This window comes from Dendrobates tinctorius, unplaced genomic scaffold (assembly GCF_039654945.1).
Source record: "Dendrobates tinctorius isolate UK_male_01 unplaced genomic scaffold, ASM3965494v1 ptg000128l, whole genome shotgun sequence".
Taxonomy (NCBI): Eukaryota; Metazoa; Chordata; class Amphibia; order Anura; family Dendrobatidae; genus Dendrobates; species Dendrobates tinctorius.
Window position 1 is genome coordinate 19,533,584 of NW_027361796.1, and position 27,519 is coordinate 19,561,102.

At 40.9% G+C, this 27,519-nt stretch overlaps 1 protein-coding gene across 1 annotated transcript in view; it reads right to left on the minus strand.

Moving 5' to 3' along the window:
* Positions 1–3,547: 3,547 nt before the first annotated feature.
* Positions 3,548–27,519, minus strand: part of ACER2 (alkaline ceramidase 2) — a 32,937-nt gene continuing 8,965 nt past the window's right edge. The window contains exons 2-6 of the mRNA XM_073542711.1: positions 22,009–22,123; positions 20,352–20,493; positions 13,491–13,628; positions 7,099–7,236; positions 3,548–6,041 (exon numbers count right to left, since the gene is read on the minus strand). Coding sequence (XP_073398812.1) covers positions 5,855–6,041; positions 7,099–7,236; positions 13,491–13,628; positions 20,352–20,493; positions 22,009–22,123 — 720 coding nt within the window. The 3' untranslated portion in view covers positions 3,548–5,854. The remainder of the gene's footprint in view (positions 6,042–7,098; positions 7,237–13,490; positions 13,629–20,351; positions 20,494–22,008; positions 22,124–27,519) is intronic.

Here is a 27,519-nt window from a genome sequence, read left to right on the forward strand (position 1 = left end):
GTGGTGATGTCAGACAGGTTATAGAAGTACACCACGAGACACTGAGAAGCAGTAGCAGACGCTGAGCAGTGTCTCTGCTGGATGGCAGGCTGTATGGTCACATCATGCATCTATGCAGCCTGACATCTAGATGTAGCAGAGTTAGACCCATTGTGGGACAAATGGATTATCATCTTCTCAGCAGACAGGTGAGAAATATTGTTGTTTGTTATTTTAATTCTCTTACAGGGGACAATGGCCTCACTGGAATGGGTGATGCAGTAAGTATGGTTTAATTAAGGAGTCTGTGTCATTCTTTCAATTTAAGGACTTTATTCTGTGTGTGTGTTTTTATACACTATGACTATGGGGTTAATAAAAGGGGTGCCTTATAGACGCCTCTCCATTACTAACCTCGGGGTTTGATGTCACCTGATAATACAAAGGTGAAAGCAACCCCCCAACTATTACCCCACTGGCCACCTCATCAGGGCATGTATGAAGAGTGAGGCTAAGTAACAGAATTGCCAAATCTTATAGATGTGCCTTTTCTGGGGCAGCTGAGAGCTGATGTTTTTAGCATGGAGGGGCAATATCCATGGCCCCTTCCTAGGCTATTAATATCTGCCTTCAGCTGTCTGCCTAGCCTTTCTTGGTTAATTGTAAGGGGACCCTATAATTATAGGGGGACCCTTTCTTGGTTAATTATAGGGGGACCCGACATCATTTTTTTTAATATCCAGTAAAGGTTAAGTATACAGCAGTGAGCTGATATTAATAGCCTGGGAAGATCCATGGGTATTACCCCTTCCCAAGCTATAAACATGTGCCCCCAGCCGTTGGGTTTCCCTCTGCTGGTTTTTTTCATAAAAATAATCTTTTAATAATTGAATACATGTACAATAAGATGCACATGCACTGTACTAATTGTATATGTCACTGACATCTGCATATCTATCTATTCTATGTGTATTTACTGTATGCAGTCCATTATATCTTGTCGGGTCCTGCTATGATTTTACTGTACGCGGCTGCTGAATTGCCGGCTTTTCACCTATCTATGTAATATTTATATATATATATATATATATATATATATATATATATACACAGCTCTGGCAAAAATTAAGAGACCACTTTCAAATGTTCAGTTTGTCTGATTTTTTTCTCTTTATAGGTATATGTTTGAGTAAAGTGTAAATTGTTCTTTTAGTCTAAACTTCTGACAACATGTCCCCGAATTTGCAAGCAACAAATGTTGTATTTTTTTTTCTGACAAAGCAAAATGGTCGAAATAAAAAAACAGTGCTTTCAAACCTCAAATAATGCTAAGAAAACAAGTTAATAATCATTTAGAAACAACAGTACTAATGTTTTACCTCAGATAAAAACCCCAGTGCTTTCAGACCTCAAATATTTTAACTCAGGAAGAGTTCTGAAATCAATATTTTGTGGAATAACCATGATTTTTAAAAACAGCTTTCCTGCGTCTTGGCTGCTTTCCACCAGTCTTTCACACTGCTTTTGGGTGACCTTATGCCACTCCTGGTACACATATGTAAGCAGTTCTTCTTTGTTTTATGGCTTTGGACTATCCATCATCCTCTTGATTACATTCCAGAGGTTTTCAATGGGGTTCAGGTCTGGAGAATGGGCTGCCCATGACAGGGTTTTGATGTGGTGGTCTCTTAATTTTTGCCAGAGCTATATACAGCTCTGGCACAAATTAAGAGACCACTGCAAAATTTTCAGTTTGTTTGATTTTTCTCTTTATAGGTGTATTTTTGAGTAAAATGTAAATCACTCTTTTATTCTATAAACTACTGACATCATGACTTCGAATTTCCAAGTGCTAAATTTTGTATTTATTTTCAGAAAATGAGAAATGGTCAAAAGAACAAAACAAAGCAGTGCTTACAGACCTCAAATAATGCTAAGAAAACAAGTTAATAATCATTTAGAAGCAACAATACTATTGTTTTAACTCAGGAAAAGTTCAGAAATCAATATTTTGTGGAATAACCATGATTTTTAATCACAGCTTTCATGCGTCTTGGTATGCGTTCTACCAGCATTTCACACTGCTTTTGGGTGACCTTATGCCATGAGGATGGTCTGAGTGCCCAACGTCCATAGATGGGGGTTGTGCGCACAGCCCAACACCATGTGGCCCTCCAAAGAAATGCCACCCCACACCAATACTGACCCACTGCCAAACCAGTCATGTTGAAGGATGTTGCAGGCAGCAGATCACTCTCCATGGCGTCTCCAGTATGTCACATCTGTCCCATGTGCTCAGTGTGAACCTGCTTTCATCTGTGAAGAGCACAGGGTGCCAGTGGTGAATTTTCCAATCCTGGTGTTCTGTGGCAAATGCCAAGCGTCCTGCATAGTGTTGCGCTGTGAGCACAACCCCCATCTGTGGACGTCGGGCACTCAGACCATCCTCATGGAGTAAAGGCCCTTTTACATTTAGCGATGCACCAGCGATCCGACCACCGATCCGACCCGGTCATGATCGCTGGTGCATCGCTAAATGATCGCTAGTGAGCTTTCACACAGAAAGATCTCACAGCGATGCAGCAGCGACGCAGCGCACGATACTCACCTTTCACACACAGCGATGAAGACGTCCTCCCGCCGGCCTCCACGCGTCGCTCGTCGTCAGCTTCCTGCTGGGGCTTCCTGCTGTGACGACGAGCGAAATGGAGCCGGACATTCTCGCGCGATCAGCAAATGGATAGCGGGGGAGCCGGTCGGAGGTAAGTATCACACATAGCGATATCGCTAGCAATATCGCTATAACGTCACAAAATCGGTGGTTATAGCGATATCGCTAGCGATATCGCTATGTGTAAAACCCCCTTAAATTTCTAACTGTTTGTGCAGCCACATGCACATTTGTGGCCTGCTGGAGGTCATTAGAAGGGCTCTGGCAGTGCTCCTCCTGTTCTTCCTTGCACAAAGGCGGAGTAGCAGTCCTGCTGCTGGGTTGTTGCCCTCCTACGGCCCCCTCCACATCTCCTGGTGTACTGGCCTGTCTCCTGGTAGCGCCTCCAGCCCCTGGACACTACGCTGACAGACACTGCAAATCTTCTTGCCACAGCTCGCATTGATGTGCCATCCTGGATGAGCTGCACTACCTGAGCCACTTGTGTGGGTTGTAGAGTCCGTCTCATGCTACCACGAGTTTGAGAGTACAACCAACATTCAAAAGTGACCAAAACATCAGCCAGAAAGCATTGGTACTGAGATGTGGTCTGTGGTTCCCACCTGCAGAACCACTCCTTTATTGAGGGTGTCTTGATAATTGCCAATAATTTCCATCTGTTGTCTATTCCATTTGCACAACAGCATGTGAAATTGATTGTCAATCAGTGTTGCTTCCTAAGTGGACAGTTTGATTTCACAGAAGTTTGACTTACTTGGAGTTATGCTGTTTAAGTGTTCCCTTTATTTTTTGAGCAGTGTAAATATAATTTTTTGCCACCATTTTACAGATTCCCCTTATCTATTGTACGTATAGCCTGTCGCATCAATAGTTGAGCAATAAGACTAAAGACAACCATCACAATGAAAATTAATTTATTGAAAAGCCTTCATTAATGCAAATATCAGATATTTCTGATTATCTTACCTGAGCATAGTAACAATGTAAAATCCAGCCACTTACATCAGTTCAGAGAGCACTGTGACAGTGGAAAGTGTTCTTATCATTTGAGATTTAAATGCACATTTCTATAATACAATATTCATAATGACTTATCAAATTGAATGCTCCTCACTACTGAAACTATTAAACTATGTTAATAAAGAGTAACTCCAGTCAGGACAAGAATATGGATTTTACAAAGATAATGTTCTCATCTCACAGCGCAGCATTATATAAGATAACACTATAGAAATTCAATGCCAGTATTTGAATGGGATCCAATCATTAGTCAACCACGTATCTCAGACCGACATACGTGTGTAGCAGGTGCCACTGCCACACACCCTTTTCAGTAGAGCAGTTTCCACTTTGTCCTTTAGAATAATGGCAAAGAAATTAGGAGAAAGATGATTAGCAAAACCCAGACGTGATTTACTATGGCACTGAAGATAACATGAAATATGTGACGTATGTGCCCGGAGTAATACTTGAAGGCACAAAGGGTCCGATTCATGGATTGTATCTGCAACTGTTTTTTTTCTCAATATTTTAAGTGTTTGGCACCATGTTCATATTTCAGTTTGTGCCTTTTTTAAAATACAGTTTTTATGAGTTTGTTTTTTACTTTTTATTTTGCTACTGTAGTCAGAGTATATGGTTTACAGATGTTTTCGACCCAACACTTTTCATTTGATCTCCAGTCCCCATTCTTGAATGATTGTATATAGAGCTGAAAATTTGAAGTCATTTTTGTGACATTTTGAACAGGGATTGTGACTTTTTGTCCTAAAAATTCACAAAACAGGTTAAGAGAAGACTTAAAAATAAACTGTTAGAGGAGAATGGGTTCCGACGTTTTAGGACTCTGTAGTTTGCAACCTAAAATATTATCTATTCTGGTGGTTCGTTAAAATGCAATATTAAAAAAGAAACAAAACTAAAATTATTGATATTGGCGAATAGTGTCCCATTTACCTATAATCTTGTCCAACATCATTACATTAGCGCTGAAAAAGATGTTATTCTCGATAGAAACGCTAAAGAAAGACTGGTAAAACCTAAATGAGGACAGAGCCAAAACTATAACCATAAGGGATTGGTTTAAAAAGGAATTAACAAGGTAACATTTGATGAGGATGTAACATGATCTTCATTAAAAATGCAGAAAAACTATGAATTTATACAATACTTTGACTAGTGAGATGTTCAAATCTTGAAAAATAGCATCTAAGGGTAGCGAGATCACTGATTTTGTGACACATCAGCGATCTCGCCAGTGAGATCGCTGTGTGTGACGGGGATCAGCGACCGGCCACCCTGCCGGTTATCGCTGATCGTGCTCAAGCGGCCTGGGCCATTTTTCAATCGCTGGTCTCCCGCTGCCGAGCACACATCGCTGCGTGTGGCAGTGAGAGACCAGCGATCAGCGACGCTGGTTTATAATGTAAACGTCGGGTATCCAGGAGCCGCGCGGCTCCTGGATACCCGACTTTTACATTAGAAACTAGCTTCCAGCGTCGCTGGTCCTGATCGCTAGGGCTGTCTATATGACAGCTCACCAGCGATCAGCCTAATGATGTCCCAGCGATCCCATCATGTCGGATCATTGGTGGGATCGCTAGGACATTGTTATGTGTGACGGGGGCTTTAGAACCTCTCCGAAACAGTGCCACGTCACAGAAAACATCCAAAGAAAATGCATACGTCCTACTAGAAAAAAAAAATGGAAAAACAGATAACTATGGAACATTTAACCCTGATAAGCAGATGGAGCCTTACACTGCGATGAATTTCTCCGTAGCCCAGAAGTGCACAATTCTTTCCCTGGACTTGTACGTTTCCATTATAAGAGAGATGACAGGAACTAGACAGAACACAACATAAAATATTTACACTCCGACTCCTGATTGGAATAGCATACAAGTCTTCACTTCATTTTCTTTCCGCCTCAACGTGACAGATATCACAAGTTCCGTGTAGAAAAGATTTTACTGTATGTAATGCAGGAAATATCATTATATAAATACATCAATAAATAAGATTCCCTGTATTTGCAGGAAATAGAGGCAAATTCTCTTCTTGTCATTTTGGCAGAATCTATAGTCTTAGTCAATTAAAAGAAGACAAGCCTAATGAGACTCCTGACTGTGGAAAATGCCACTAAATCTCCATAGTGATTGCACCGTAGAAGGATCTGTATGTTCATTATTGTCTCGCGGTGGTTCATGTAATTTTCACAGGTGATTTCTTGTGAGCGCAGAGTAAGCTGACATAGGGCACTCCAATAAAAGCCCACTTTTCACTAGGCCAGAATTTAATGACAGGTCCTTGCTCTGGGATTTCAGATGCAGCATCAAAGTAGGCGAAGCAAACACAGCCAAGATAAGCGGCCAGACAGATGAGAATGTGCCTGCAAGACAAAAGAAACGGAATAAACTCTCCGCCCCGATACCGCTCTCTATTTATCATTCATGAAAGGCCAGCTCTGGAGCTCAGCTCACAGTCATTAAAATCTGATATATTAGGTCTCATATTAAACTGGAAATTATACATTCTTTTGAAAAGGTTTGGAAGATCCGTTCTCAATGTAACAGAATACATATGAAAGCAAAGAAGCAGTCAGCTTATGGGGTGAGGCCATTTACTGTTCCTATCACTAGGTTTATTAGTCTAAGTAGTACTATTAGTCTGACATGTTTGGATCACTCTGTCTGTAAACTATGCCATATTATCTATCTATATCTATTTCATATTTATCTATCTCATATCTATCTATCTCATATCTATCTATCTATCTCATATCTATCTATCCCATATCTATCTATCCCATATCAATCTATCTAATATCTATCTATGTATCTCTATCCGGTCTGCGGAAAATCATAGGGACATGTCAGATTTTGATCAGACGGTCAGATAAAAATCAGCATTGCAAGTCAATGGGTTCATGGAAAAAAAAAAAAAAAAAAATCGGACCACATTCAGATGGCATTCAAGTGTGATCCCATTTTGAAGGATTGTCACATAGGATAAGGTTGAGAAACTTTTTTATTTTCTCCACGCACTAGAAAAACAGATGAAACTCCATAGTCTGTTCAAAGTCGGATCAAAATAATCTATTTGTTTTTCTCTTACGTGAGAAAAAATGATGTCTGAATGAGGCCTTACTTCAGTTTAAAGGTGATTGTCTAATTCTGAATACAACCACATCCCCAATTATAAGAGGACACTTATGCAACAACATTATTTTAGTTTTTTTATTTTTATTTTCCCACGTCAAAATTATTTCAGTTTGATTCTCAATGGATTTGTATAGGTTATGGGTGGCATTAACGGTGGAAAAACTTCTGAAATTATTCTTTTTGGTTTGACTTTTTTTTACATGAAAAAAACCTGCTTTTTAACAGAGGTGTGTTGATTTTTTATTTAATCACTTTATCAATCTATTACATGGTGAAACTACTTACCATACACAATGGAGGTATGGGAAGTTGAAATGAGCCCACATTTCACAAAACGCCTTATCACTGATCCAGCAGACTAAAGCTAATGTCCACCAAAAGCCAGACATAAGCCCCAACTTGTAAACTCTCATGTTGTCACATCTAGAAGGTAAAAATAATGAGATCGTACGGCATTAATGTCATCCAAATCTTATTAATCAGGTAATCGGTCACACATTGGGATTCCAAATTTTCTAACTGCTCTGCTCTTGAGTGACAACTGTGGCATTCACCTAGGAGCTTACTAGAGCAATTGCTTAACGGCAGAGGGGGAAGGTTGTGAAACATTCAGTGCAAAGAGCCTAAAACATATCACAGATAATGCCCCTTGGGTACTTGGAATTCTATATAACAGAAGATTTAAAGGAGTGTACTCATGAAGAAAAGTTAATTTTAAATCAATACATCTTGGAATAATAAAGTCCACAATTGGATGTGTTTAAATTAAATGTTCCTGTGCTGAGATAATCTTATAAATGTGTCCCTGCTGTGTGCTGTGTAATGGCTGTGTCTGACCGTACAGAGACATGGTCTGACCATACCACATCTCCTGGGCAGGGTGGGGGGAGGAGGGTACAGACATTACAGCATGGGATCACACATGATTATTTGAGGTAAATATTGTTTAATAAAACGGCAAGAAAGTGTTTTACCTCACAATAAGAATCATCCGTGATCCCCTGCTGTCCTCTCTGTATACTCTCTTTTGCTTCTTCCCCTGCCCAGGAGCTGTGGTGTGATCAGACCATGTCCTTGTACAGTCAGACACAGCCATTACACAGTACACAGCAGAGGCACATGTATAAGATTATCTCAGCACAGGGACATTTTATTTAAACACATCTAATTGTGGAAGTTATTATTTTTCCAAGTTCTGTTGATTAAAATCAACTTTTGTTCGTCGGATAACCCCACTAAACTATTATTTCTGACTTATGCAACTAATCTGACTATACTATCCATCAAAAGCACACCTGTCTAGCACCCCATAACTAAAAGAAGTTGTCGCACAAAGTATATTTTAATTAATAGATCTTGTAACAAGTTCCACAATTGGGCGTGTTAAAAAAATGTTTGTATGCTGAGATAATCTTAGAAATGGCTGTGTCGGACCATACAGTGCTTCTACCAAAGCTTCTGGCCAGGTGAGGAAGCATAAATCACTTATGATAAGTGAGTATACAGAAAACAAAGCAGTGGCTCATAGCTGCTGCTTTCATAGGTAAGATATTTAACTGAGGAACTTATTATTATTCCAAAATATATTGATAAAAATGTACTTTGTTTGTGGAACAACCCATTTAACATTTATTAAGAGTTGTCCAGAACTATGATGAGCCTAACATTATATTATCTTGCATATTTGTATATTCTTTGATTGCACCGGTGTCCCCTGTGTATAAAACAGCCACAGACCACGTAACTACCACAGTGTTTGGATCCTTCACTGCGGCATCTGAATGCTATGTCAACAAAGACGTCCGGTGACTGGTTGGCAAACCACATTGCTGATGATATGTTTGCATGCTGCAAAGGTTCAAGGGGCATCCAGACATGACATCAGCCACAGTGTTGAAGGATCAAAAAAAATCAAAGATCAAAATAATGATGCAGACAAACAAGACACTGTGGGTAATCAAAGTACAGTATATTAGTCAACTACAAATGTCAGCTATATTAATAGTTAGGCCGGGGTAACACTTGCGAGAAACTTGCACAAGTCTCGCATCTCAATACCCGGCACTGCACTCGGGTCCGGGGTGTACGGCTGAAAGTATTTCTATACAGCTGAGCACTCCGGTCCGAGTGCCAGCGGCAGTGCCGGGTATTGAGATGTGAGACTCATGCGAATTTCTCGCAAGTGTGGCCACGGCCTTAGAAAGGCTCTTCGCAGTATTAGACAACCCCTTTGGAGTGTGGAAGGAAATTCGAGTACCCAGAGGAAAACCACATAAACATGGGAAGAACATATAAACTCCTTGCAGATGTTGTCTTTAGTGGGATTTTAAACCAGGACCCCTGTGGTGCAAAGCAACAGTGCTAATCACTGAGCCACCATGCTGCCAAGTATTACCATTCTACATATACAGTATATCACAGTAACAGCAAACAACAAAAGGTTATGTTCCCTTCTCTCCAAAATAAATTGGAGGAAAGGAAAAACAAAGTGGTTGGTGTTTCTATTCTACAATGGATATCCTACAATGAAAATCAAACTACAAATGGGAAATTAAAGTTGATTTTTTTTTTTGTTCTGGCTTTCTTTTATCTGATGACAAAATTGTCATGGTTAAACAGTTCAAGGAAGCCTGGCAGCTGTTAATAGAGCTTCCATGGTCAAGTTTAACGCAAACCTCTCCATTTACCAGATTCCAAGGAGTGCCCTAGCCTTTGTCCCTTGTGCAAGGCTCTGGCCTTACACAAGTACACTTGGGCTAGGGCCACAGAGACAGCTGCTGACCGGTGGAGCACACTGGCAGCAATAATGGTCGTCATGTGGGGCCAATACCAAGAGGTCATGACAGGGACAAAAACATAAAGCAATTGGGTGATCAAAATACAAGCAATGTCATAAAATGAAATAAATCAGGAAGGCACAACAAGAGCAAGGAATAGGACTATAGACCAGGTAAGTGCGACTTGCTGACTGGCAGTGGAAGCCAGAGGTTCAGGGGTTTAAATAGCAGATAGTCTTTCCTGGGACTCTTACAAAGACATAATCAAAACCCGACAAGAATGATCTCAGTAGATCGTTGATTTAGCGTCACCAAAAGTCCTATTAATAAATTAGGACTATGTCTGTTTTGTGGCGCCCACAAAAAAGACTCAGAGATGCTCAGTGAAGCAGGAACAACGGAGTGAGGAAATGGAACAGATGTTACAAAAATGAACCACTGAAATCTTTATTTACCCTGTTGAAAAATACAGTTTTGCTTTCAGTCCACTCATCGGACAACTCTTGTACTAAATCTATTCCACAAGTAGGTTAGTACATACTGATTACTATAAAAAAAAATTAAAAAAAAAAGCAACTGACGTATGTGGAGAAAATTCTAAGAAGACTGTATATCTAGTGAAAGCAATATCTGACATTTTGCGTAAAATGGACAGAATGAAGCATCAGATGTCTCTTTTCCAGGAAACATGAGGCCACATGTTTGTGAACAATGACAGTGCTGAAACTGCAATATTTATCAGCATCTCCAGGGCTGCGCACACCGGAAGAAGGCAGCCTGCAGCTTTATCAGCAATGCTTCCCAGTCATGGCATGCATGTTATTGTTTCTGTTTTTTACTCCATAACTAGTTTTAGCAGCACACACAATATGTGAAAGATGATATTTATATAAGAATATATTTAATTATCATTTGCTCGCTTTCCTATCTCCAAAGGTGGGACTATTAGGGTGTGTGCACACGCTGCGGATTCTGCTGCGGATCCGCAGCGGTTTTGGCCCTGCGGGGTGTACACTACCATAATAACATATGGGAAATGGAAACCACAGTGCAAACGGTTCCATTGCAGTACCATTCTTCTTCTTCACTTTTCTGGTTCTGTCAAAATCCACAAATGCATCATTCCATGCCACAACGCCAGGAGAATGTATTTACATTTATGTATCATCAGTGGCGCATATAGAAGAAAGGGGTCCTAACGGTAAAATAAAAAATGTCCCACAATTACGGGCCAGGTTTTGTACTACAGGACAGAAATGGGAACACACATATTCTGTCCATCTGTATAGGGATCTGTATTGCAATTTCTCTCTAGTTTTTACATAGTTTTACATACTTTCTAGTACTGTTTGGGTAACAGAACACATGGCCACCCATTATAACAAAAACCCATTGATTTTACTTGTCGTATTGCACCATATTTGTGATTTAATGTTCTGTTTGTCTCCCAAGGCTATGTCCTGTGCCAGCATATGGAAAGAGGCTTAAACCTTTTTACATTCATCTATAATACATATCTTAGGGCATCTTCAAATTTTGCTCCCCCTTTAAATCCATCTAGGCAATATGTCCGGTGACATTGCCAGTACCTGTACCCAGCGTCGGACTGGAACACCTTGGGCCCACCAGAGAAAATCATTCTTGGGGCCCACTATGTAGCTGCATAGAGTTAAATACCAGACCACCAATTATGCGGTAAAACACGCTAATATCCGGGTATAATATAAGGTTGTACATGTCTTAATTATGTAGCAGGAGTTGGGGTAGCCCCCTCATAGAATATAAAGCAGCCCCCTCACATAGTATAATGCAGCCATCTCATAGAATATAATGCAGCCATCTCATAGAATATAATACTGCCCCCATAGGGTATAATACTGCCCCCCTCATAGGGTATAATGCACCCCCTCATAGGGTATAATACTGCCCCCCTCATAGGGAATAATGCACCCCCTCATAGGGTATAATACTGCCCCCCTCATAGGGTATAATACTGCCCCCCTCATAGGGTATAATACTGCCCCCCTCATAGGGTATAATACTGCCCCCCTCATAGGGAATAATGCTGCCCTTCTCATAGGGTATAATGCTGCCTCCTCATAGGTTATAATGCTGCCCCCTCATAGGGTATAATACTGCCCCCCTCATAGGGTATAATACTGCCCCCCTCATAGGGAATAATGCACCCCCTCATAGGGTATAATGCTATATAGATATATAGATATAGAGTTAGATAGATATAGATAGAAAGATAGATGTAGAAATAGATAGATATAGAGATAGATAGTAGATAATGGATAGAAAGTAGATAATGGATAGATATAGATAGAAAGATTCATAGAGATAGATAGAGATAGATAGAGATAGATATAAAGATAGATATAGAAAGAAATATAGATAGATAGATAGATCGATAGGTAGATCGATATAGAGATAGATAGAAAATAGATAATGGATAGATAGATAGATATAGAGATAGATAGCTATAGATAGAAAGCTATAGAGATAGATATATAGATAGAGATACATAATAGATAGAGATAGATAATAGATAGAGATATACAGATATAATAATAATAATAATAATAATAATAATAATAATAATAATAATATAGACATATATAGATAGATATAGAGATAAATATATATAGATAGATGGCTATAAATAAAAATAGATATAGAGATATATATAGAGATAGATAGATAGATAGATAGATATAGAGATAATAGATATAGAGATAGATAGATAGATATAGAGATAATAGCTAGATATAGAGATATGTATAGAGATAGATAGATATACTGTAGAGTTAGAAAGATAGATAGCTATAGAGAGATATAGAGATAGAGCGATAGATAGCGAGAGATATAGATATAGAGATAGATAGATACAGAGAAAAGATATAGAGATAGATAACAGATAGATAAATAGATAGATAGGTATAGAGATAGATAGATATAGATATTAGATAGAGATATATATAGATAAAGATAGATAGATATAGATGGTAGATAGATAGATAATAAATATAGAGATAATAGATATAGAGATAGATAGAGTAAGATAGATAGATATAGAGATAGATAGATAGATAGACATAATAGAAAGATATAGAGATAGATAGATAGATAGATAGATAGATAGATAGATATAGAGATAGATGTAGAGATAGAAAGATAGATATAAAGATAGAGCGATAGATAGATAGAGATAGAGATAGATAGATATAGATAATAGATAGAGATAGAAAGATAGATAGATATAAGAGAGATAGAGAGAGAGATATATATATATATATAGAGAGAGAGAGAGATAGATAGAGAGAGACAGATAGAGAGAGTGAGAGAGATATAAAAAAAAAAAAAAAAAAACACAATACTCACCTCTCCTCCTCGCTCCCACGCTGATCCCGGCTTCAGTGTCAGGAGCTGCCCCCTCTGCCAGACACACAGCGGGTGCGCGATGTAGTGACGTCATCGCGCACTGGCTGTGAGTCAGGAGCAGAGGGGACTGAGGGCGGCGCCGGCCCTGATGCAGAGCGGCTTACTGGGCTGGGGGCGGGGCCTCTGGGGGTGGAGACCTGCTTCGCAGTGAATATTCATTTCTCTTTAGCAGCGGGGACAGGGGCTCCTGCCTCCTGACACCCGCTGCTGCTCCGCTGGCAGGGGCCCCCATAGCAGCTGCGTGGTGTGCGACACACCACTGTCTGGGGGCCCCTGGAGCAGCGGGGGCCCTAGGCAACTGCTGGCCCTGTATGCCAGCAGGTGCCAGGGCCCACCAGATGCCAGGGCCCACCGGAGAATACTCCGGTTCTCCGGTGGGCCAGTCCGACGCTGCCTGTACCTCTTAAAAAAATCACTAACAACAGTTTTCAACATGGATGCTATAGGTATACTCACCTCTTAAGCTCCGTAATAAGTAGAATTGTACAAGGTATTCCCAATGTCATCAGAGATATACTATTAATTACAGGTTTGACAAATGCCAAAACTGTGGTGATGCCAGAGAGAACTCCAACAACAGCTTTAAATCTCCATCTATGACAAAAAAAATCAATGTTAAAATCATCCTTGAAGAAATGTTGTTACTATTTATTTTATACAAACAACGTCTATAACCATCTGATACTAGGGTTTAGTGAACGCAAATGAATAATTAATCTGCAGACCCTTTGTTTTCTTTAAAGGTACAGTGTCCCATTTATCAAAGCTTTTGCGCCAGAAAAGTAACATAAAAGCTTTGAAAAGTCAGACCAATTTTGCTCAATGGGGATTTGTACAAAAATTTTGCAGTTTATGGAGTTTTCACAATTTAAACAATCAGCGTAACCGAAATGGGTCACGCCACTCCATCTAATTCATCAAATGTTTCAACCTTTTTTGTATACCAGAAATGTTGACTAGAGTAGTACTTCTGGCATGGTGCACTGAGATGCACGCCACTAAAAAGAGGCGACAAATTCATTAAGTAGCATGCAGATATTAATGAACTTGGTGCCTTTTCCTCCAGAATGTCTGGTATAGCGCACTGGCCTATGCAAGTCTTGATGAATCAGGCCCCACTGTTCCAATCCTAACCAAACACTACTCAAGCTCCATTCAGGTAAATGGGGATGTGTTGAATTCTGGCTATGGTGCTTATGTTGGAAAGATGCTTTCAAGGGGTTTTATATTGATTGCCTATCCTTAGGATAGGTCATAAACATCTAATCGGTGGAGGTGTGACACCTGGAACTACTCTCGCCAATAAGCTGTTCCTGGTGCTAATGGTGGTTGAAGGTGATCTACACAGCTTCATGAACTACGTGGTGGCCGTGGCCAGTTATTGCACATCTGCCCCCTATCCGGACCACAGCCAGCATACAGTTGACAAGGTTTTGCAGTGTAGTTCGACAACAGAGTACATCCGGCTGCCGCCGACACCGGGTGCATCTGATTAGCAGGTTAGCTGGGGGTCACGGCCCCACTGATCAGATATTGATCACCTATCAGACAACCCCTTTAATCTCTTATCTAGCCCCATGGCCTTTCTATTGTAGGGTTTTGTGGGGGTCAGACTTAGCAATATGCCATTTCTTTTACAGTTAGCTGTAACCAGGTAGGCATGGCACTGAATGATCTTTCCAGTTAGTGCGGACTGTGTTAAGAAGACACGGAAATAGCGAATATCCAGTTCTCAATTTAACAGCACAGCAAAGAGCTATAAGAAAAGTTTCAGGACTGTTATTTTATGAGTCATACAAGTATTTACTAAAAAGGAGGTGTCACGAGAGCAGACAAGTCCTTTTTTTTAGGATTATGGAGAATTTTATACTCAGTAGGGAACATTCTGATTTTTCCAGCTATGTAGAACTTTTAATTATAATGTAAACTCTTTTTTTATATACCATCAGTATTGCAGGTCATATCTGAGGTGAACCACACATGAAGGGTGAAGGATGTAACTGTCAACTGGCACATGAGTAAGGCGGGCCTACAGGGCTCAGCACTATTTTCTATTGAAGGTGCACTCTCAGATGCACCTACTGTATAGCTGAAAACTATTGTGGAGCAAAGTACTGGCCTGTCCTGTGTTTATTCCACAGCCGCTAGCCTATCAAAGACCAGCAGCTGTCAAGCATTCTGGCGCAAATTCAACGTTGCATGTGGGGCTTGCGATCTGATGCTTGCGTAACACCATTATGCAACATGATGCAGGCGTGGGTCTCTGACAGGCTGCATAGTAAGAAAGGCACAGTGAGCCACCCACCAAACGGTAGAAGAGGACTGGATCACTTGGTGTGGGAACAGGTACAGCTAAGAGTTTGGATTTTTTTTATAGTAGTGGAGAACTATTGGGGCACAGAGTGGGCCATATGGATTGAGTGGGCAAATGTACTAAATCAGGCCATCATTAGAGGACATTATATTCTAATGAGCCCAGAATTAGAGGACATTATTATCTTATGGAGCCCAGATTTGGGGAATATTATTAACTTATGAAGCCCAGAGTTATAGGACATTATTATCTTATGGGGTCAGAATTGGAGGACATTATGGGGCAAGAATGTTATCCTATAGGGCAAAGAAAGGAGGACATTATTATCTTATGGAGCCAGAATTGGAGGACAGTATTATTTTATGGAGCCCAGAGTGGGAGAACATTAATATCTTATGGAGCCCAGAGTTGGAAGACATTATTATTTTATGGGGTCACAATTGGAGGGCATTATTATCTTATTAGGCTAGAATTGGAGAATATTATCTTACGGGGCCCAGAATTGGAGGACATACGGTAATTATCTTATGGGGTAAAACATTGGGAGTTAACTATTATTTTATGGGGCCTTGAATTGAAAAATATTATCTTATGGAGCCCAACACTGAAGGACATTACTATCTTAAGGGTCTAGAATTGAAGAACATTATTATCATATGGGGGTAGAACTGGAGAATATCATTATCTTAATCCCTTCACACCAAAGTCTGTTTTCACCTTCCTGACCAAGACAAATTTTACAATTCTGACCACTGTCACTTTATGTGGTAATAACTCTGGAAAGGATCAACGGACCCCACTGATTCTGATATTGTTTTTTGTGACATATGGTACTTTATGATAGTGGTAAAATTTCTTCTATATGACTTGTGTTTATTTGTGAAGAAATCGGAAATTTGGTGAAAATTGTTAAAATTTGGCAATTTTCAAACTAATTTTTATGTCGTTAAATTAGAGCATTATGTCACACAAAATAGCTAATAAATAACACTTCCCACATGTCTACTTTACATTACCACAATTTTTTAAACAGAATTTTTTTTTTGTTAGCAAGTTAGAAGGGTTAAAAGTTGACCAGCGATTTCTCATTTTTACAACAAAATGTACAAAACCATTTTTTTAGGGACCACATCACATTTGAAGTGACTTTGAGGGGTGTAAGTGGCAGAAAATTCTCATAATTGAAAGCATTCTAAAAACTGCACTCCTTAAGGTTCTCAAAACCACATTCAAATAGTTTATTAACCCTTCAGTTCCTTCACAGGAACTGAAGAAATGTGGAAGGAAAAAATGAATATCTAACTTTTTTCATAAATATTTTACTTTAGACGCAATTTTTTTATTTTCACAAGAGTAACAGGGGAAAATGAACCTCAAAATTTGTTGTGCAATTCACCCTGAGTACTCCAATATCCTGTATGTGGGGGAAAACTACTGTTTGGGGTGCATGGCAAGGATTGGAAGGGAATAAGCGCCAATTGACTTTTCAAATGCAAAATTTGCTGGAATCATTATGAATGGATGCCATGTCACGTTTGGAGAGCCCCTGATGTGCCTAAACAGTGGAAACCAGCTAACATAGAGAAATTCAGAAAAACATGCCATAAGAAAATAGCCTCACCAAAACATTGTCAAATGTCAAACGCACTGGCAGGATGCAGCAGGCCCCCACTAATAAAGGCAGGGGCAGTACAGGTGCAAACTACTGATGAGAACAGCCACCCACACACCTAGAAAATTATGGAGGGGTTGGCTGCCTAGTAGCAAAAATGCACACAAATAGGACTTGCATAGAATGCCAGTCACATGTTTTTCTGAATTTCTCTATGTTAGCTGTTTTTGAAATTAGTGTTAGGACTCGCAAGTTTGAGGACCATTGACATTGGGTTGCAAGCTTATCTATTTTGGCCAAAATATTAACCAATACCTCATTTAATGTATTTATCATACGCATTAATTTTTTCATTTTTTATTGCACTTTTTATCCCCCTTGCTCACCCTACCTTTATCAGTGGCGGCCTGCTGCATCCTGACAGTGCATTTGTCATTTGACAAGGTTTTGGTGAGGCTATTTTCTTATGGTATGTTAAACAGTGGAAACCCTCCATTTTGGAAACTAGACCACTCAAGGAACTCATCTAGATGTGTGGTGAGTATCTTAGGGTAAAAGAAGAAAATACACCATACAATTTGTTGTGCAATTTCTCCTGAATACGCTGATACTTAATATGTGGAGAAAAACTACTGTTTGGGCGCACAGCACAGCTTGTAAGGGAAAGAGCACATTTGACTTTTGGGAAGCAAAATTGGTTGGAATCATTAGCAGACGCCATGTCACGTTTGGAGAGTCACTGATGTGCATAAACAATGGAAACCCCCTACAAGTGACAACATTTTGGAAACTAGATCCCTCAAGGAATTTATCTAGATCTGTGAACCCACAGGTGCTTCACAGAAATTTACAATGTTGATCTGTGAAAATGAAAAAAAAAAAATGTTGTTTTAGCCCTAAGCTTTTCATTTTCACAAGGATAGCAGGAGAAAATGGACACCAAAATTTGTTGAGCAATTTCTCCTCAGTACACCGATACACCACATGTAATCGAAAAGTACTTTTGAGGCACAATGCAAAGCTCAGAAGGGAAGAACCACCATGGAATTTAGATTTTGCAGGACTGGTTTGAGAGTGCCATGTCACATTGACAGAGCCCCTAAGATGCCAGAACAGCCGAACCCCCCCATAAGTGACCCCATTTTAAAAACTACACCTCTCAATGAATTCATCTAAGGGTGCTGTGATCATATTGGCACTACAGGTGTGTCACAGAATTTTATACCATTGTTTATTACATTTTTACCACCAAACTTTTGTTTTAGCCACAGACTTTATATTTTCACACTAGAAAATGGGTAAAAATGGCACCAAAATTTGTCCCACAATTTCTGTTGAAGGTAAAAATACCCCATATGTGGCTGTACAGTACTGCTTAGCCATAAGATGAGACCAGGGAGGGACGTGACAGAGCGCTATTTGCATCCTGGAGTGTAGATTTTCCTAGAATAGTTTGCGGACTTCATATACTGAGCCCCTAAGTGCTAAAAGAGGAGAATCCCCCATCAAGTGACCACATTTTGGAAATTATACCCTTTGGGAATTTATCTACAGGAGTAATGCCTATTTTGACCTCATGGGTGTTTTCCAGAAACATGCAGCAGTGGCTCCATAAGGGGACTTTATTACTGTTTAGGGGTCACATAAGAGAAATATTAGTAATGAATGGGACAAAAGTGAAAAATTCCTACTACATTTGGGCCATAAAGAGGCACATTACATCTATATGGTGGTATAATATGTGGAAAATACTATATGGTTACTGTGGTGGGGTAAATTCTACTGTATTTGGGCAAAAAGGGAACATAATCATTATTACTTTATGTGAGACACATGGGGAGCATCACTCCTATATTATATGTTATTTTTGGGGACCATCACTGTAGAAGTGGGGGAAAGTGCAAGAGGTGATAAAGAAGTGATCAGATACAGATATCTGTATGTTACATTTTGCACTGACAAGTCCTCGCTGGAAGAAACTATAGCCATGTGTGCCGAAAAGTGAAAATTAATTACTTCAATTGGAGATGTCACCGGTGAGTATCTTCAGTTACCAGTAATGTATATATTCATAGATTCCACTATTCGGTCATTGTATGAGATACTATTGGTGTTTTTAAAGAGATTTTTATTAATAATCAGTATGGTGGTATTATTTGGTCACTATGGAGTGGTCATGTTATGGCAATATTTATCCCTTCTATGTGATATTTTTGGTATATTGGTCTTTATATTGTGGATTTTTTTCTGTAACAGGAGGTTAGATATTTTCAGACACTATGTAATGATTATATATGGTCATGGTGTGGCGGTATTTTTCTCTTATATGTGGTGTTATTTGTTTGGGTATCGTGAACTTTGTTCAGCGATAGTATGGGGATAATATTTATTTGGTAACTATAGACTTTATTATTTAGATGTATTACTTTAAAAATTATCTTATCGTCATGGTTTTCTTTCACATTTATAAAATGTATTATTTAGTTATCGGGGAATATGGACGCACAATGTCTTTATTTGCAGTTTCCACCTGGAACCCGTTTGAAAAAGTGCCACAAAAGTAATCATAATGCACTGCAAAATGACATTGCTGTGCACATGTTCAGTCTTTTGTTACTTCTTTTAACCGCTTTAGGGTTTGAAAGCTGTTAAAGGGACTCTGTCACCTCATTTTTGGCCTATGAGATGCAGCCACCGCCATCAGGGGCTTATCTACAGTATTCTGTAATGCTGTAGATAAGCCCCTGATGGTAGTGGCCGCATTCCATAGGCCAAAAATGAGGTGACAGATTGCCTTTAAAAGAAGTAACATTCATTCTTCAGGCAGCTTACCCTAAGAAGCTACCCTTTCTTAATAGTTGAAAGCATAGGAAAAAGAAATGAGCAGAGCAGCTTCAAGAAATGACGGCTTACCCGCCAGTAAAGACGCTTCAAGAAAAACACCTCTGGCTTTGCCTAGGAAACTCTCAGAATTAAGACGTTATGCGTTTTAGAATCTATCAACCATACTGGGGCACATACATCTGAGCAACATGCGAGTGGAGCATGGGAGGGGGCAAGTAAAAATTTTGCCTTGGTATCCATGGGACTCTAGTTACACCACTTGCATATGTGTGCTTGCTCCATGCTGGACCCTTCGTGCTTTAAAGATGGCTAAATCTTATTTTTGTATTGGAACCTAACCCCACTGAATCATCCCAGGTCCATGGATAGGCGGTGGTTTCTTGTATGTTTGACAAATATATATTTGGAAATACTTCCAATTAAGCATTTTAGAATTGGTGTGCAAGTATGGCGGATAGCAAAGTTAACTGTCATCTGTACATGCAAACGCTCTGTATAGGAGATTGAAGGTAAAGATACAAATTCTGTTATCTATGTTGTTAGTTACCTGTCATGACGGAAAACTCTTGGAAGGTGTCTTTTAGGAAACCACATTGCTAATGCAGACATAAGTACCCAGAGGATAGCCAACTCATCAAGCATCTGTCCCAGAAAACTAAGGGTTGCATGAAAGTAAACCGACCCAATGCCTGTATAAGCAAAAGACACATACTAGTTTGTCGCAGGAATTCCATATATCCTCATGTACAGAAAGCACGAGCTGCACTCTTGTCAGGTAAGTCCCAATGTAGCAATGTCTGACAGGCAGACATGTATTTCTGTATAAACAAAAAGCAAAAAACACAAATATCCTGAACTAAAAAGTAAAAAATGTATACTGCAAATAATGCATAAAGGTAATAATAATAAGGGTATTTAGACTGTCCCACAAGGGTTGCCGTGACGTGGCGGGATGGCTTGTACATTATTTTGATCAAAATTATGTTTACTAAATACCCTTATTATTATTACCTTTATGCATTATTTGCAGTATACATTTTTTACTTTTTAGTTCAGGATATTTGTGTTTTTTGCTTTTTGTTTTCTCTGGTTAATGGTTATGTGTTGATATGCACTTACATTGTGCATACACATTAACTTACTTTTCTCAGTTCAGATTTGTTTTTTATTTTTTTTGTTTTTTATGTATTTCTGTATACAGAGGTGTGGCGCACACATAGGACACAGAGACCTAATACATTAGACGCAATACATTATAAGCACCAAGTTGCTGTCACTACCTATTGAAGCTCAATATGTAGCATCATCAAGTCATAAGATGTAAGTATCACTGTGAGGATAATGCTTTACAGCACTGCACTACAACTTGTGGCCACCTGGAATCCACCTCTAAAGAAATCTGGCACGTCCATGGGCTATCCATGGGCCCAGAAAATTAAATCTATGCTAGCGACGCGCTCAAATAGAATTCAGCTGCTATTTAGGCTAGTTTTCTGGATAGATTTGTCAGCTGCAGCTTCTACTATTTCATCAGAGTGGATGTTCACCATGATGGAATACTGATGAGTTGTAGCCACTGACTGACTGCATGTCAGGACACGACCCAACACATCAAGTCACTCTCCAGGAACAGCGACACAGACATTGCTGCAACTGCATCTCTGCAGACGGTATTGTCTTTATTTTTTTTTTATTGGGGGTCTTCAAATGATTAAGCTGGGGTCCTCCAAACCCTTTAATGATGCTAAACTATATAAATGAACCATTGACATTTTGAAGGCTTTCACCTAACAAACCTAGTCCAGTCTGTGCTACGATCTAATTTGCGAAAGTGAATAGTTAATTACAGAAGGAAAAGGGACTGTATACTTTTACTAAGCGGTAACAAAAAAAAAAACAAGTGATGAATGAAACTGCGTCAATAATAATAAAAAAAGGATGTCATTAGATGTCACATGTCGTATGTACTGGGTCAAATATACGAGTCTGACAATACCCAGGAACTTCTAAGGAGACAATGTGAGAACTATTGTTTTGCTGGAATTTTCTGTACTGTAGTCCAGGATGTAAACCCTGACCCGCCTGCATGCTGTACTAATCCATTCCTGAGATATCTGCATGGGAGAAACGTAGCAAACAGGAAGCTGATAAGAAATCTTTTCCCAAACACGTCATGTTTAGACGACACCCAGCGTCACACTTACCAACTACTACGAGCAGGGTCCATATTAAATATATCCCACTGTTGAAGCAAGTTGCATATTGTCGGAACAGGTACATGCATATGGGAGGCAGCACAAAAAACAAAATGTTGCTGATCTATAATATAAGATAGAAAGTCAAAATCAAAAAGTGAAGCAAATAAACAAATCTAAAGCAAATAAAATAATAGGAATAAAGTAGTAAAATAGAAGCATGGAAATGGAATGTAGTGCCATATTATCTGTTAGGGTTCATTCAGACCTCAGATTTTCACGTAGGAGTGCTCTCCGTGTTTTTCACTCGTACCTGTGAGGGTTGGATCAAAATCAGCAATGCAAGTCAATTGGTCTGTGAAAAAATCAGACTGCATTCTGAGAAAATCGGACAATAATCAGACCACATTCTGATCCAGATGAGTCTGATCAGAATAATCAGTCAAATTTTCTCTTAGATGAAAAAAATTGGACGTCTGAATGAGCTCATAAACTGCTTCAGTGCTGACTAACACAGCGAAGAATTGCCTTTTGTGGGGAACATATCATAATTTCAAATATGGCTCTGTTCACATTGCAGATTCCGTTATTTTTTCCCAAACAAGCCAACATCCCACACTATTAGGTCACCAAGATGGAAGCATGATGATCGCACATTACATCAATAGTGTATATCGAGAGTCGCTGGTGTTGGGCATTTAAAGGGTATGGCAATATCAGGACTGTGGAGACGGTAAGCGAAACCCCGACTCCGATTCTAACTCCGACTCCTCAATTTCCCTTTACTCTGACCCCACAGCACTGCCTCACTACTGAGAATGTACAGAAAGGGCAGCACTGCCTCACTATTAATAATGTACAGAAAGGGCAGCACTGCCTCACTACTGAGCACGTACAGAAAGGGCAGCACTGCCTCACTACTGAGCATGTACAGAAAGTGCAGCGCTGCCTCACTACTGAGCATGTACAGAAAGGGCAACACTGCCTCACTAATGAGAATGTACAGAAAGGGCAGCACTGCCTCACTATTAATAATGTACAGAAAGGGCAGCACTGCCTCACTACTGAGCACGTACAGAAAGGGCAGCACTGCCTCACTACTGAGCATGTACAGAAAGTGCAGCGCTGCCTCACTACAGAGCATGTACAGAAGGTGCAGCGCCGCCTCACTACTGAGCATGTACAGAAAGTGCAGCACTGCCTCACTACTGAGCATGTACAGAAAGGGCAGCACTGCCTCACTACTGAGCATGTACAGAAAGGGCAGCACTGCCTCACTACTGAGCATGTACAGAAAGTGCAGCACTGCCTCACTACTGAGCATGTACAGAAGGTGCAGCACTGCCTCACTACTGAGCATGTACAGAAAGTGCAGCACTGCCTCACTACTGAGCATGTACAGAAAGTGCAGCACTGCCTCACTACTGAGCATGTACAGAAAGGGCAGCACTGCCTCACTACTGAGCATGTACAGAAAGGGCAGCACTGCCTCACTACTGAGCATGTACAGAAAGGGCAGCGCCGCCTCACTACTGAGCATGTACAGAAAGGGCAGCACTGCCTCACTACTGAGCATGTACAGAAAGTGCAGCGCCGCCTCACTACTGAGCATGTACAGAAAGTGCAGCGCTGCCTCACTACTGACCATGTACAGAAAGTGCAGCACTGCCTCACTACTGAGCATGTACAGAAAGTGCAGCGCCGCCTCACTACTGAGCATGCACAGAAAGTGCAGCACCGCCTCACTACTGAGCATGTACAGAAAGTGCAGCGCCGCCTCACTACTGAGCATGTACAGAAAGTGCAGCGCTGCCTCACTACTGACCATGTACAGAAAGTGCAGCGCTGCCTCACTACTGAGCATGTACAGAAAGTGCAGCGCCGCCTCACTACTGAGCATGCACAGAAAGTGCAGCACCGCCTCACTACTGAGCATGCACAGAAAGTGCAGCACTGCCTCACTACTGAGCATGTACAGAAAGTGCAGCGCCGCCTCACTACTGAGCATGTACAGAAAGTGCAGCGCTGCCTCACTACTGACCATGTACAGAAAGTGCAGCGCTGCCTCACTACTGAGCATGTACAGAAAGTGCAGCGCCGCCTCACTACTGAGCATGCACAGAAAGTGCAGCACCGCCTCACTACTGAGCATGTACAGAAAGTGCAGCACTGCCTCACTACTGAGCATGTACAGAAAGTGCAGCACTGCCTCACTACTGAGCATGTACAGAAGGTGCAGTGCCGCCTCACTACTGAGCATGTACAGAAAGTGCAGCACTGCCTCACTATTAATAATGTACAGAAAGTGCAGCACTGCCTCACTACTGAGCATGTACAGAAAGGGCAGCACTGCCTCACTACTGAGCATGCACAGAAAGTGCAGCACCACCTCACTACTGAGCATGTACAGAAAGTGCAGCACTGCCTCACTACTGAGCATGTACAGAAAGTGCAGCACTGCCTCACTACTGAGCATGTACAGAAGGTGCAGCGCCGCCTCACTACTGAGCATGTACAGAAAGTGCAGCGCTGCCTCACTATTAATAATGTACAGAAAGTGCAGCACTGCCTCACTACTGAGCATGTACAGAAAGGGCAGCACTGCCTCACTACTGAGCATGTACAGAAAGTGCAGCGCCGCCTCACTACTGAGCATGTGCAGAAAGGGCAGCACTGCCTCACTACTGAGCATGTACAGAAAGTGCAGCGCCGCCTCACTACTGAGCATGTACAGAAAGGGCAGCACTGCCTCACTACTGAGCATGTACAGAAAGTGCAGCGCCGCCTCACTACTGAGCATGTGCAGAAAGGGCAGCACTGCCTCACTACTGAGCATGTACAGAAAGTGCAGCGCCGCCTCACTACTGAGCATGTACAGAAAGTGCAGCACTGCCTCACTACTGAACATGTACAGAAAGTGCAGCGCTGCCTCACTACAGAGCATGTACAGAAAGGGCAGCACCGCCTCACTACTGAGCATGTACAGAAAGTGCAGCGCCGCCTCACTACTGAGCATGTACAGAAAGGGCAGCACTGCCTCACTACTGAGCATGTACAGAAAGTGCAGCGCTGCCTCACTACAGAGCATGTACAGAAAGGGCAGCACTGCCTCACTACTGAGCATGTACAGAAAGTGCAGCGCCGCCTCACTACTGAGCATGTACAGAAAGGGCAGCACTGCCTCACTACTGAGCATGTACAGAAAGTGCAGCGCTGCCTCACTACAGAGCATGTACAGAAAGGGCAGCACTGCCTCACTACTGAGCATGTACAGAAAGTGCAGCACTGCCTCACTACTGAGCATGTACAGAAAGTGCAGCACTGCCTCACTACTGAGCATGTACAGAAAGGGCAGCACTGCCTCACTACTGAGCATGTATAGAAAGTGCAGCACTGCCTCACTACTGAGCATGTACAGAAAGGGCAGCACTGCCTCACTACTGAGCATGTATAGAAAGTGCAGCGCCGCCTCACTACTGAGCATGTACAGAAAGTGCAGCGCCGCCTCACTACTGAGCATGTATAGAAAGTGCAGCACAGATTTATCTCAGCTAAAAGCCACGATTCTTAGATCAGGAACAGAACAGACATTTATAGGACATTTTATAACTTTCCCACATTCTTATGAAAACATTTACAGCACATCCTGCACTGTACTACTGTACCCAATTTATCATAAATTTTAGGAATCAGTCGGTTCATTTTATACGGACTCTGACTCCACCAAAATGAACACTGACTCCAACTCCATGACTCCGACTCCACAGTCCTGAGTGGCAATGGTGATATTTTTTTATTTCTGTTTCCATAACAGTACACAAATGCAGAAATAATTTTCCCATATATTTCCAGAGCCTATTATGAATTTTTTGCTAATCCTGTGATCTTACATCTGGCCACGTTACGACTAAACTGTGTCAGGCATCCCTCAATACACCCGCATTGAGCTACGCCGTGCCCATCTGGTCGGCATGTGACAGCATGTATGCCAATCATATACTTTCGGTCACGAGCCCACTGCTCCTGGTGTTGGGACCAGAGAATCCTCGCAGTGAGCGACTTGAGGATTCACAGCGTGCAGTTATAAAGAGTGACTGCAGACATATAGCCTATGATTGGATAACCCCTTCAAGGTCTCGCTCACACGAGCGTATAGCACAGACGAGTGCTACACAATGTTTTATCACGTAGCACTCAGTATTATTCCATGGGGCAGCTCAGATCTGTGATTTTTTTTTCTCACACCAATTCGGCATGACAGAACAATCACAGCAAGTGGCTGTGAGTACCGACTCATAGACTTGTATGGGGGAGTGTGAAACATTGGACTGCACTCGGACATCATACGAGTGCAGTCAATTACCGTGGACAAAGGCGATGGAGACATTCCCTTCTCTGTCTTCTCTGCACTTGTGGTGCAGTTCTCTCATGCTAGCGAATCAGATCACACTAAGGTGACACTCAGATAAAGTTTGATTCTAAGGTTTTTGTATAATCGGCCCCGATTCTCTCGCATGAGAGAATCGACGGCCATGTGACCCTATTATTATCTACCATTATGACTTTGTGCTTTAGTGCTCTATGGTGTTAGCTACCATGTATTTTCATTTTGCAAAGGCATATAACTTTCATATTACTTTATGCATGTAAAAAGCATGGTAATGTATGACAACCCGCACCCTTCATAGACAAAACAGTACATTATGGTCCCATATAATTCTTACTAAATAGAATCTGAGATTCTGTTCATGACAAGAATGCAGAGCAGTCACAACACAAGCTGACGTCATTTTCTTAGAAAATAACTTGTGGCTAACTGGGCAGGAAGAAATCCATGGAAGTGTTGACATTGATATCAATTGTCGTCTATCTGGTATAAAGCCAAGCTGATAAAATCACAAAGTAACTCCTGTGGCTCTGCTGACATAAAGGACACAAAGAGCAGAACACTGTTCACTGTATGAATAATTTCTAAGAGACGTTTCTAATCTTTTAATCACATCAAAGTTCTAAATGTCTCCTTCTATGAGAAATCCCTAAAACGTGACTCCACCTAGTGGTTAAACAGAGGTACTGCATTAATCTAAAAATGTACAGTCTACATAGCTCACATCCAAGCTAGTACTTAGCCAAGATCAGTAAACTATGCATGAAAATTCTTCATCTTACAGCCATGAAATTTGTTATATATGCACATTAGCATGCATAACACTGTATTCTCTGCAGATTTTGGTACAGTATCGATACAGAACGATAAATGGGATGCTAGGCCATGTCCACAGTACTGAAAAATAGGAGAAAAAGTCTGTTAAAGGGTGTATCGCTATAGAGTCAAGTTTGCCTGTTTTTTTTTTTTAATGTCTTGAGCTGTTGAGTTTTAGGCTTGGTTTTCTGCCGGGCCAACTTTAGCACAAAGTGCACTGGATGTAGTGTTGCATTTTCCATTGCAGGTCCAGACTGAGCGAGTATACTTGTTGCTCAGGTCTCCCCGAGCATGCTCGGCTGGTCTCCGAGTATTTT